Source organism: Carettochelys insculpta, chromosome 1 (assembly GCF_033958435.1).
Source record: "Carettochelys insculpta isolate YL-2023 chromosome 1, ASM3395843v1, whole genome shotgun sequence".
NCBI classification, from domain to species: Eukaryota; Metazoa; Chordata; order Testudines; family Carettochelyidae; genus Carettochelys; species Carettochelys insculpta.
The window spans coordinates 55,089,903-55,103,730 of NC_134137.1; the positions used below are offsets into that span (position 1 = coordinate 55,089,903).

The 13,828-nt window shown below is 41.0% G+C and overlaps 1 protein-coding gene across 8 annotated transcripts in view; it reads left to right on the top strand.

Annotated features, from left to right (window-relative positions):
* NBEA (neurobeachin) overlaps nt 1–13,828 on the top strand; it is a 776,083-nt gene that overhangs the window by 143,859 nt on the left and 618,396 nt on the right. For all 8 annotated transcript variants that reach the window (XM_074986506.1, XM_074986516.1, XM_074986543.1 and 5 more), the window contains exons 7-8: nt 3,214–3,333; nt 4,318–4,464. In XM_074986506.1, the coding sequence (XP_074842607.1) occupies nt 3,214–3,333; nt 4,318–4,464 (267 nt within the window). The remainder of the gene's footprint in view (nt 1–3,213; nt 3,334–4,317; nt 4,465–13,828) is intronic.

Below are 13,828 nucleotides of genomic sequence, written 5' to 3' on the forward strand. Positions count from 1 at the left end.
GGCTGTGTGGGTGGTGATTTTTTCCCAGTTATCTTTTTTTGTAACGTGACAGTATTGTCAACTAGGTTTTGGAATTTTAAAATTAATTGTAGATGTCAGTGAAATTACAATTCTCAAATAATTTACTTCGTAATATGTCTACTGTTCCATATTTTGACTTAACTGTCTGACACTTGCATACCTTATAAGCATTGTATAAATGGATTAAATTAGAAATACTGTTCCTGGATTGTAGACATTTACTCTACTTATTGGTCTGTGCCCAAGTCTGGAAAAAATAAGAAACTAATTTAAATGATCTTAGGGAAATTTGGCAGAGGCTTACATAAGTAATTAGACCAGAGACATTGGAATTACTTATGTAGGACATTAAAAGGTTAGCTTTAGTGTAGAGACACTGACAAATTCAGCAGAAAATCATCCACTGAATACTATGTAAATCAAAAGGTTAGCAGCTGGTATGAAGACATACTGCAAACCATGAAATTGAGTCAACCTAGAAAAGTGAATGATTACATAATTGATCTGCACAGTACTAAAGTTTTCTTTATTAGCTTTATGCTAATATTTTCAGTTTATCATTTTATGCCACTTTTTAAGCCTGGATTTGAAAAAGAATCTTGATCATGTTTTTGAATAAAATAACTTTTTTCAAAGCCTTTCAGTGGAATGGAAGTAAATTTTGAGTTGTCTGGAATTAGAACAAATGCCACTCTGGATGGGCGTATCCCAAGAATGCTGAAGAGGAGAACATTTTAAGGAACTTTTTAGTTTAGGGCTTGTCTTCACTATGGCACTGGCCTCAAGTATAACACCACTGTTGCCCTTACACTGATTCCTGTCCACAAGCTAAAACTTCTGTTTATGGTGATGTTTTAAACTGAAATTAGCTGTTCTGTCAGAAGGTCGGGGTTGAAGTTCAAATCCTATTGATGCTTATTCTAATTATGTAGCAGCGATACAACTCTTTTGTGCAGAGTAGCCATTCTCATTTGAAATAAGCCAATTCAAGAACAATTAGCTCAAGTGTACATAACGCCAGCAGACCTGGGTGGTCATCAGAAGGGATTGAACCTGCAGCCACAGGGGCTAAAGGCTAGTGGGCTCTCAGCCAAGGCTGTAGAGAGGAGACTTCACTCCCCCTAGTACATGGTCTCACTACCTCTTGAGTTACATACTTCCCTCAGCTGAGGAAGTGCATCCCAAGCTTCTGAACCCTTCGAGCAGTTCATCCCAGAAAAGCCCCTAATTGTAATGCTAACAGACCCGGGTTGTAGTCAGAAGGGATTGATTTGCAACCACAGGGCCTAAAGCCCTGTATTCTACCACGTGAGCTAGAGGCCAGTTGGTTCAATCCCTTCTGCCGACAGCCTCGGTCCGTCAGCGTAACATGTAGATAACTTGAGTTAACTCTGTGAAGAAGATTATATCTATCTATCTCTATCTCTATATCTCTCTATATCTATATCTATCTATATATCCTTAGCTACTCACAATAGTTATCTGTCCATTATGTGTTTTTTTTCTCATTTTGAAGCCTTTTGCTAACTAAACTAGACTTCATAGGCTACATTACTTTATTTTCATGAGGATCTCAGGGACACAGTACTAAACGTTTCTCTAGACTACTTTTTTATTTATAAAAGAGTAGAGAATGTACACAGGTATGCGGGTATATCAACTCCAAGAAAAAGCAAAGGGCGGAGTGTAGCAATTGAAAGATAGTCACTGAACAAGGTGTATCGAGGAGGAAAAGTGGTCTTGATTGTTAACATTATCAATGGCATTTGATAGACGTATTGTTTTAAAATAGATGGAACCACTTAATACAGTAACGGATTTGTTTTGGAAACACTAGAGCTCTGGCACTGAATAACTATATGAAGTGAGCTGAGGAACGGTACAAAACTGCTGCCTTCACAGCTCATGCGTAATTATTTCCTGCCCCTCTACCCCCACAGTAGGGGATGATAAAGCCAACATTTTGCAAAACAAGCAGTAATTTTATCTCAAACCCCTTCAGTATGGGTTGCCCTTGGCATCACAGAACAGCTTAATCTCTCTCCTTGTGCATGCTTACACATTTAGTAAATAAATTTACTTTAGGTTGCTCAGACATTCTCCACCAAATTTAACTGCATACTGAAGCGTGCACACCTTTACCCAGTTCCTAGGACTCAAGGTGAATTCAGTTGATTTAGGTACTCCCAACTCTTTCTGAGTTCCTAGAGTTCTGGATAAAAGGTGCCCACCCTTACCCATATCCCAGGGCTTAGTGTGTATCTAGTGAATATATTGAGTAACATTTACGAAAACATGGAGTGTAACATTCTAGATAGGTCAGTCTTAATCTGTTAACTGCTACCTATATCTGCATTGTTAAAACAAAGTTGACTCAGACATGAGTTGCAAACTGAACAGCTGAAGCATTGTTATAGTCCAGATGTTTGGTTTTATATTTATTTTGAAGGACAGCTTTAGAGGATTTCTAAATGTGTATTCTGAAACTTCTTTACCATGGACTCACAGGTGTGAGTTGCTGAGTAACTTGTTTCAGAGACTTCTGTCGTTGCTCCTCTAGGCTGATAGATATCCAACATTAATTGTTATTTGATAATCAGTACTGAATGATATGCAGTTGCCAGTAAAGTTCCACATAGATTGTTTTTAGGCCAAGTGGTGATTCATCAGTGATATAGAAAGTAAAATCACTGTTGATAAATGTAGTGCAGATTATACACATTGGCCACGTGATGAACACTGCTGAGAATAGGGCAGTCGCACAGAGCAAATTGGATTGCCTTGGTAAGTGGGACAGTTCAAACAATATATTTGAATACAGTATGCAACATGATGTGCTTTATTTTAAATGGGCTTTAGACATGCAGCTTGTATAAATAGCTCTGATTATAACTTAATTTTCTGTATTTGAAACTTCTTGTTCATGTTCTGGGTGCAGAACAAAAGTTAACGTGTGCTTTCAAAAACTCATCTCCCATAGGGTATTTATATAATTTTGGTCCTGATTCTGGAGAGTGATTCAGGTAGGCAGGCATTTAAACCATGTAGAGTATTACTGATTTAAAATCTAGCTCTTTAACAAGGCAAGGATTCATACTCCTAAATTGCTTCTCAGGATTGGAGCCAAACGTGATATGTTGTTGCTTTTCTAAACAATGCCATCTAAGAATAGTATCTTTTCAATTCTTTTAGTGGTACATGATCAGCATTGTGCACATCTACAATCGTTGGAGGAACAGTGAAATTCGGTGTTACGTTAATGGTCAACTGGTATCCTATGGTGATATGGCTTGGCATGTTAACACAAATGATGTAAGGAATTTTTCTTTCTTCCTTTTTAGTGACTTCTTGCTATCTTAAATGCATGCGTAGAACCATAATTCATTTGTACATTCCAGCTTCGTTGAAAATATAGGATTATTCAGATTGAGTTTCTCTAATCCTGCACCCTCAGGACCCGCTAGGTGCCATATAAGAGAATTTGCTGGACCATGTTTGGTCAGTATTGTCTAGCAGCATTACCAACACTTCCACTGCTTACTGAGTTCTTAGAAGACATTTGGAGTAAATTACAACAAAATAACAGCACAGAACACTGACAGCCAGGACTAGTAACGGTAAACAAACTTTATGGGACCACCGAATCCTTGGCCCACCCATGAGAAGTGGTCATCTGACCAACTAAAATCATGCAGGATTATGGATGCTGCCAGATGAGTGTGTGCTGGAGTAGAGAGGTTCAACCTGTATAAATATGAGGAATTTATTTCTTTATATTTATTAATTTAAAAAAATCAAGAGTTGAGTTGTACTCCAGTTATTCCTTATTTAGTTCTATATTTTAATAGAACATCATGTTTTTTGGGTTAGATTTATTACTTTGTATTATTTATTAGCACAATGTATTTTATGCTCAGACTTCAATGTATTTGCAGATTACAGAAAATATTTTTAGGTATGATAGGATTTACAGATCCTGGATAACACAGTGGATTAGTAAGTTTCTTTTTACCAGTGGGACACTGATATTTCAATAGGTTTTTTTCCTTTTCCCCCTGAAATAGCTAACCTTCATTCTAAATATGAAATCTCAGATTGGGCTTGCTGCTGTACTACACCTAAGAGTCTCCTTGGGACTTAAAGTAATATATCAGGCATGGCCAGCACCAGAGAGGTTTTTTTCGCTGTTGTTGATATTACTTATTCATGTATAAGCTAGTTTTGTTGGACTGTTTCTTTGAAGATCCATTGTGTATTTTAAATTCATTAAATTTTCTTTTCTTTTTTTCAATACAGAGCTATGATAAATGTTTTCTTGGATCTTCAGAGACAGCTGATGCTAATAGAGTGTTTTGTGGTCAACTTGGAGCAGTATATGTGTTCACTGAAGCACTCAATCCAGCACAAATATTTGCAATACATCAGTTAGGACCTGGATATAAGGTAATAATTTTTGTTTTTTCAGATATCAAAAATGATTTTACCGTGAGCCAAACATCTTGTGTAAATTAATCTCCTTTGGGATTGCTCAAGTAGAGCTTTGTGAAATGTTCTGTATAAAATATAAACCACATCCAGATGAGGCAAGAACTCCATCAATCTCCTTTCCTGTCTGATGATCAGAAGCAGATCAAGGAGCTTTTGCAGAGTGTCAGCAAATTTTGCATCCTGTTCAAGGAGTTTGATACCCTGCGTAGTCTACTGAACATTCTGTTGACCTGTATGCCTTGTAGGATTGCCTTCCCTGTCAGCTTTTGGAACCCAGTAGAACTATGTTGCATATCCCGTTGTACAGTAAACCCTCAAAATGCATGACTTCAGGTTGCATTTAATTGTGCCATCTAAAGCAGCAGAGTCTCTTTTTACTCACCCTGCACCCAAGTCTTTTGCAACACAGGCAGCAATACACGGGTCTAAGTTACAGCACCCCAAGATCACTCCATCTGACAAGCATACTAAACATCTTGATCTTTTGAGAAGGAAAGTATTTTTGTCTACTGGTGTCCAATTTAGAATTTATAGCTGCCTGGCATTATTAGCAAAGTATGACTTCACAAATTACTCCACATTTCTGGAATACAGGACAAACTTCTGCAGGACAACATGCATTTAAGAACAAAGGTAGATTGGTTCTAAGACATCACTTTAGATGGCAGTAGATGCAAGTAATATTGTATAGAGAACCATTGCCAGAATCATATTTGAGGCATGAATTGTGGTTTCAGTCTTTGGAGTTCCTCAGGGAGGTCCAGGATATCAATAAAGATCTTCACTTTGAGTCCATTCTCTTCAGTGAGAAGATTGATGAATCACTTTACATTCTCAATGACTTTAGGACTATCTTCTACTCCCTGGACAACACACTGGCCCCCAAAAACCAGATGCAATCTTACAGGTCCCAGATCGCCCCTTAGCTTAATCACCAATGCTTTTATGATTTGCCACATAAGTGAGAGGGTGCAAAGAACTAGATATGACTTCTTCCATGTCACCTACTACTGCCCAATATCGGCCACAAGGTTTCTTTTTGAGCAGACATTTAAACTGTGTCCTGGCAATGATACTGTATGATTTGGTCTCCCATCCTATTGGTGGCTGTCTTGCCCACTTTATACACAACTGGAGTGTAATAATGTACAAGTGGATTCTAGAGTTCATCCAGCCCAGTTACACAATTGTTTCTCATGTGTCCACTACACCCCCCTTTTCCAGGTCCTTTTTCAGGGCCCACTCTCAGGGGAAATACTTGATCAGGAAACTGACTCTCTCCTTTAGTGAGGTACAATGAAACAGTACCATCCCAACATCAAGGTAAGTTTTGATCTCCTATTTTTCTTAGTTCCTTAGGCAAATGGAGTGTGGAGACCAACTTTAGATTTGTCACCTAAGCACCTTTATTCAGAAATCAAACTTCAGCGTGGTGACACTGGCAATAACTCGCTGCCTAGATGCAAATGCATGGTTTTCAAGCTGCAGCATAAAAGACGCTTACTTTATGTGGCTATTTAATGTCCCACAGAAATTTTCTGATATTTGGGATATGATGAAAGCACTACCAGTTCAGAATACCCCATTTGGTCTGGGAACTACTCAGATTCTGCAAAGGTCTTCTCTTTAGTTAGGGCACAGTTGACATATGACAGCAGTGCTGTTTTCCCGTGGGTGGACAGCTGACTCTATTTGGACAACTCAAGACAGGAGATACAGTTGACATCCCTGTTCTTATTGCATCTACTGACATCCTGAAGGATCTGTGTAAAGAAAAATTCGCTCTCCCACTAGAACTATAGATTTCATATGCTCAAGCCTACATTAATTGCCAGTGAAGGTCTACCTTCACATGGACCGATTTCAGGCCATGATCAGCCTGACACATCAGATCATTCTCAGATCTTGCAACACAGTCAGTCTGTTTCTTGTTAGACCATATATATAAAAGCATTATTCACCAGACTTAACCTCCATTGCCTACAAGCCTGACTCAGGTCTGTTTATGTCAAGGGTCAGCAACCTTTCTGAGGCGACGTAACAAAATTTGACCTTTTGACCTCTATGTATTGTCTGTGAGCTAGTGATACTTTTTGAAGTCATTAATAGTCTTACTTACATCAGCGTCATTAATAAAGATGCAGAGCTTTACCATTTAGGTGGTGGTTGGTAGTATTAGTTTGTATTTGTTAACCCACAGGTGGCATGGGTTTGAGCTAGCTCCCAGCTGCATGGCAGAGGGGGGTGGGGCTGAACTTCTGCCTTGCGTGCCAATGAAAATCGGCTTGTGTGCCACACTTCGCACCCATGCTGGGGGTTGCTGACCCCTGGTCCATCTACTGGACAGATACAACATTAATGTAACAGTTGCTGAAAAGGTCAAAGCCTCTTTCATATGGTGAATAAAACACAAACAGGCAAAAGATGGTGTAACTTTCATCCTGACAGCAACTGATGCAACCATAATTACAAATGCATTCCTTATAGGATGAGGAGCTCAGTTGGCCGGTCACAACTGCACATGTGGTACTGTGACCCTAATGCATATCAGTCTCCTGGAACTGAGGGTAGTTCGCCTAGGCAGCAATGCATATCTCCCCGTCACTTTATTCAGTCACGTTCAGGTACTGGCAAACAGCAGGGTGAAGTGCAATCTCTCCCCCTGTGTACTGAGGCAGTGAGTTTATGGAATTGATTCATCAGTCACCAGATCACACTTGAATAAACATACCTTCTGGGTACTGTGAATTCTCTGGTGGAACATCTGAGAAAGTACATATTCACACATCTGGACTGGGAAATACACAGTTCTGTTTTCAATGAAATTTAACTTCATGTGGTGGGGAATCTTGGAATTTGTTTTCCTGTCAAACATAAAGTTAAATGTCCTCTACTCCAGAGCAGCACTAAGCCAAAATTCCAAGAGTGATGCTAACCTGGACAGATCACTTGAAGTATACCTTGCCTCCCATTCCTCTGCGCTCTCAAGTTTTAAAAAAATTAATCTTGACGAGGCCATCACACTCAATTGGCCCAGATAGTTCTGTTTTCCAGGCCTCTTATGAATGTCAGTCTGCCTTCCCATGGGATCTAACTCTTTAGATATCTGTTAATTCATGAGAGAGACATCATCAGTCCTCACAACCTAGCTCCTCTGCATCTTGTGACCTAATATTTGAATGTATGTTAGACCTAGAAATTTCATATTTAGAGGCCTTGGGAAGTCTCTGAATTTCTGTTTTGTGGGAGGGTTGCCAAAAGGGAGAGTTCTGTATTGGTAAACCCTCTACATTGTTGAGTCTTCCAAGTGACTTGTGTGATTGTCGCATTTATTGGAAACAAAACTGTATTTTTGCCAATCTGCCTGATTAGCTGATGAGAAAAGCTTAGTCACCTCAGGAGCTTCAATCAGCCATCCTGCCAACATACTATTTTCCAATTCCTATGGCTGAAAATAAGGTGAAGAAAATCAATTTTCACTATAGTGAAGGTGATGATATTAATTGGAACTACTATGGACACACAAGTAAAAACTGTTATCCACAAGACTGAATCTTAGCATTAACTCTGACAATATAATTAGAGTCCACTTGCACAAAGGGACCGCAATGGTCTTAAACAGCCGCTTGTCATGGCATAATGATTAAGGCTATGAATTTTTGTCATGATTATTTTGATAAGTCATGGACCGATCACAGGCAATAAGTAAATCAAAAAGCTGTCACCTGTCTCTGACCTCTATGAAAAACATTCCTGACAAAATGGCAAGGAAGGAGGGTCAAATACCCTTTCTAAGCCTCTCCACAGTAGCTGAGAGCTGCAGGGACCCAATTGCCCAGTGGTTGGGAGGAACCCCTGCTGCACTGTGGGGTGGGAAATCTGTCTCTCACAAATGTGTCGTGGGGAATTGGTAACCTCTCACGACCCGCTCTGGGCCGCCCGGCCAATGCAACCGGGTAACGAGGCTCCCCGTGGTATTTGTCTGGCTCCTCGGAGACCCGCCCTCAAGGAGGGAGTGTGTTGCAGACCCACCCCACCCCCCACCAGTGAGAGAGACAGGGGTAGTGCACGTGACCTCCACCTAGATCGCTCTTCGCCCCCCCAGCAGGCAGTGACCGGCATGGAGAACGAAGACTGAGTGGGCACTGATTAAAAGGTAAAACAGAGTAACAGTTTATTTAGGGATATAACAAAGAACAACAACTAATAAATAAAACCAATCCTATGTCAACTAAAAGCCTTAAAGACTTACTATTATTAACCGTTCCATGGTGATGACCTGCATTACGCTCTTTATTAAGCTGGAAGGCAAAATAGTTGATTATAGCTGGGTAAGATCTGAGGAAAAAGGTAGAGGTATTTAAGCCTTTATGGCTGCCTCCGTAGAGGTGCGGGCAAGGGTTGCTAGTCCCTACCCTCAAATATTTATCTATATGCTTCTTCAGCACGAGGCAGGGGCGCTACTCCCCGCCCACTATCCCCAACCGGGTCGCTACTCCGACCTAAATGGAAGAACCTTGGAGCCCCCACCGGATTTGCTCTCAAGGCCAACCTACAGACTGGGATACTATTGCCCCACAGCCTGTGCTTGAAGCTTAAAGGATAGGATAGGGGAAAGGCAAATTGAAAGGTAAGTTTGGATGATGGGAGGCAAAGCCTTCACCACAACAATCCTATTATGTAATACCAGGTCTAAACTTAAAACACTTACATATTAACTACAACGATAACTATTATAAGGAAATAAAGATAAATTATTAATTAAGTGTGCCAAATTAGGTTATTTTTCTCTCTTAGATGTGGGTTTTCGGGCCTGGCCCTAAAGTCAGGCCCCCGGGCACTGCCCTCCCCTTGGCCCAGACGAGGGCACGGCAGGGGAATGACCCCTGTCCCCCTACTAGGGGTCCTGGTACCCAAAGTGATGTATGTGTCTTTAAATATAGGTGTAGTGTCAAAGTTGGTAGTATGGCTCCGGGCTATGCCATGGGCCTAATGATCAAGTTTACATGTTTTGTTGTCAGTCCAGTGAAAGAAGTCACTTCCAGATGAGGTGTCACTGTAGGCGTAGCAAGCGTCGGTGTTGGGGAGCGTTGATGATGTCACGTGTTGGCGGTCCCCTGGTTACGCCGCCAGGTACGCGGTACGCAGTACCCCCACCAGAGTGGGGGCCAGTTTGCCACCTGGTGGTTTGACTGAGGGACCTGCTTGCTGCTCCTTGACGCAATGCGTTGCTTGGGGCCGGTGTGGCGCTGGTGTGCCGGCGCTGCTTGTGTGCCAGTCGGGCCACTCAGGTAGGCCAGGCGCTGTGATGATTTAATCAGCTCTGGCAAGCACTGCCGAGGTGTGGCGAGCGCCGCTGTGATTTCAGCTCTTTGGCGCTGCGATGTTAAGCAGTGCTGCTAGTGATTTCAGCTCAGGCTCTTCGCTCTTAAGAGCTGGCCTAAGGGACTGGTGGACGCCGCTTTCGCAGCCACACCTCCCTGTGCAGGGGCACAGATCCTTGCCGTACTCCCAAGAGCCCCCGAACTGTGGGTGGCTCCTGCTTATATACAGTGTCCTTATGAATAATTCATGATTTGATTATAATACAAGAGTTCTATTCACCTGTTTTCAGTCAGGTCCTCTCACCCTCAGAAAATTCTGGAAACCCAGGTGTTTATCCAATGAGAGGCCATGATTTTGAACCATTGATCATGAATAATTCATGAGTTCAGGTTACCGGGGAAACCAACGGACTCAGAGTGACTGTTTGGGGCGGGGGGGGGGGGGGGCGCTGCTAAATAGCAGCCTTTGATACTTCAGATTTTTCATGTGCCTGCATTGATGTTTTATGGCCAAAGGCTTGTTTCCCGTGACTCACAGGGACGACAATGCCCAAGGGATGAAAAAATCCCTGACAAAATGTAGCAGCAGGAGAGCTGTGGGAATGGGGGAGTACCCATAAGCCACGGATGCTGGGCTCTTGGCCCCCAAGCCTCTGTGGTTTCTCTGCCACTGATATCTGGGCAGAGGTGACCTACCAATCACCATCAAGCAGCTTTTGGGTCCCTCAGCTGTCTCTGCTGGCAACTGTGAGTGGTGGGGAGGGAGATCCATACCAGCTGCAACAGCTGGGCAGCTCAGGGAACGCTAGTAATTATTGGAAGTCCAGCCACCCACAGCTGCTGGGAAGATGCAGGATGGTCCCCCACCACTTGCAGAGCCTGAGCTTCTGCCAGCAGTGACTGGTCACCTGCATGGCATCCCAATGTCATGGAAGTCACTGGAGGTTCTGGGATCTGCAACTTTCTGGGACCTCTGTGACAGAATCTTAGTCGTAATCATGGCTAACTGTTCAGAAGCCCTTACCTAGAATTTGGCAGCAAGACTTCCTGGTATTTCTGATACAGTGTTTGAATTTTGTGTTTAGCTGTAAACGTTTTTGAATGCAATGATGATATAAAACATTCTCACTGTGGTTTATTTTAGATTTGAAACTACTGTGGGTGCATCCTTCTAATCTCAATCCACTGATAGTAGGTGGGAGGTGTAACACTACTTTCTCGATAAAATACAGTAAAACAAAGCATACTGCTAATGCATTATTAGAGAAAAAAGAAACCAAATAAAACCCAAAAGAGGCTATATCCTAAATAGCTGAAGTATAATATTGGGAGAATGCTAAATGGTTTTTACATGTTTGTCTTTGGCCTAGCCAGGTGAAGTGGGAAACTTCCCCCAAAGTTACAGATAAAGACCTTCTCTAATCTGAAGTCTTGGAGAGCACAGTGGAATTTTTGTGAATCCCTCTGAATTGTTTAAACTTGCTGGCATTTGTGATAGATTTCAGAACCCAAAATATAATTTTACAGCATATAGTACAGATCATGTAACTGGTGAAAGAAAAAGTCCTGACACTTAGTATGAATGAATTTACTGAAGTATATAGTTCTGTTTCTCTAAGGTATTTTGAAGCACCTCACTCCTTTGAAGATCTCTGTGCATTCATACTTGTGTGATTTCTCTGGTGCTGGCATTGAGCTGTGAAACTGCCTTGAAAAAAAATGATGGGGTGTTGCATGCATGTTCTCATGTGAGTGTGGCTTCATTGCCCCACTACAAAGGAGGTACCTCCCTCTCACATCACTTCCTTTGGTGCTATCTCAGAGGACCCATATCCCCAGAACTAGACCTTTCTTTAGTCTGTCTTAAGACCTTATCGTATATAGTTCAATAGAAATAGCTCTGCACTTGACCATAGAGCCATCTGACCTTTTACAGAGACTTTTGAGGCCTGAACCCAATAAGAGCTTCAGGACGCATGCCTCTTGCCTGGTGATGTCAGATATCTCACATTCAGTAAATTCTGTCAGGCATGTGCACCACACCAGAAGAAAGAGATTCACAAGGCTCCAGGTTCAATTGTCATACCAATTTCTGCAGCTCAAATCACAGTAGGATCATTGATGGTAAAGAGACAAACCTCTGTGATGTTATCCTCTGATACAGGACCCAAGACGTTACTTATTCCAGCTTCATCCTACCCCAAACTGGACATTGGGATCTCTGCAGCATTATATGGGCAGTGAATCCCTCAAGTGGCATGACTGGTAAGTGCCACTTAAGTGGCACAATTTAAATGTAAATTACCGTCAAAAACGTAAATGGCATTGTCTCACAAGGTCTCAGTAGTCTGGCTGTGATGCAGGATGAAAGTGTCATGGTGCTTGTTTTTCACTTGACACTATTCCCTCAATCCCAATTTGTCCTTCAAGCCGCTCTTCTTCAAGATTCAAAGTCCAGTCACATGCCGCCTCATGTAAAAGGAAGAAGAGAAAATACATCTTCTTGTAACCTGGTCATAAACAGACAAAAATGAGGAAGTGTCATTGTGTTGTCTTCATACTATCTGACTCATGAATGCATTTTATTTTAAAGATTTACTCTATGCTTCTTTTTTTGTCTGTTTGACTTTTTGTTTTTCTATTTTTGCTTGCAGCTAAAAAGATGTTCCTTTCGACCTGTGCAAAGCAGCAGTGTCATTCAGGTCACACTTTCATTAGACACTACCTGTGGACATAGCATTGTTATCTGATTCCCAATTTGGGATAGTTCTGTAGATCATGTTTAGCTTACCTATGAGGCAGCTGGTATAGCTTGCTAATTCTTCACATGGAATACTTTAAAAATCACCTTCATGCATTCACAGTCCCTCAAAGAAGTGAGGACCTTCCAAATACTATCTTGGAGAAATAGAACTCTGGTCTTTTTCCAGTTTATCTACATCTTTCCTAAATTTTGGTCTGCAAAACTAGACACGATATTCTAGTTGAGGCATGATTAGCACAAAGTGGAGAGAAAGAATTGTCTTCTGTCTTGCTCACAACAATCCTGTTAATATATGTCTGCTTTTGCTTTTTTGTAACATTTTCACACCATTGACTCATATTTTAGCTCGTGGTCTACTATGACTCCTAGAACCCTTTCTGCTGTGTTTGATTTTATGAAATCATTTTCCATTTTGTATGTGTGCAACTGATTGTTCCTCCCTAAGTGGAGTATTTTGCATTTGTCCTTATTGAACGTCACCCTATTGACCTATTTGTCCAAATCACTTTGAATTATAATCCTATCCTCCAGTGCACTTGCAACTGCACCCAGCTTGATATCAGCAACTTCTATAAGTGCACTTTCTATGTCATTATCTAAATCATTGATGAATATTGAACAAAATCAGTCCCAAAACTGATCTTTGTGGAAGCCCACTTGTTATACCTTTCCAGCATGACTGTGAAACATTGAGAACTACTCTCTAGGAATGATTATCTAACCAGTTATGCACCCATATTATAGCAATTACATGTAGGTTTTATTTAAATAGTTAATGAGGTCATGTGAGATTGTATGAGATCTCTTACTGATGTCTAGATATATCCTTTCTACTGCTTTTCCATTATCCACAAGGCTTGTTATCAAAGATAGCTTTCTGGTTGGTTTGCCGTGATTTGTTCTCTACACATCCATGCTGACTGTTACTTATCACCTTATTATCTTCCAGATGTTTGCAGATGGATTTCTTAATTATTTGCTTCATTATCTTTCTGGGTATGGAAATTAAGATGATTGATCTGTAATTCTCTGGATTGTCCTTATTTTCCTTTATATAAATTAGCACTTTTTAAATTTTATAAATTAGTCCTTTTCCAGTTTCTGGCATCTCTTCTAACTACTGTATCTTTTTAAAGACAATAGCTAATAGCTTAGATATGTCCTCAATCAACTTGTTGAGCTTTCTAGTATGCATTTCATCAGCTTTGAAGTCATGTAACTTATCTAAATA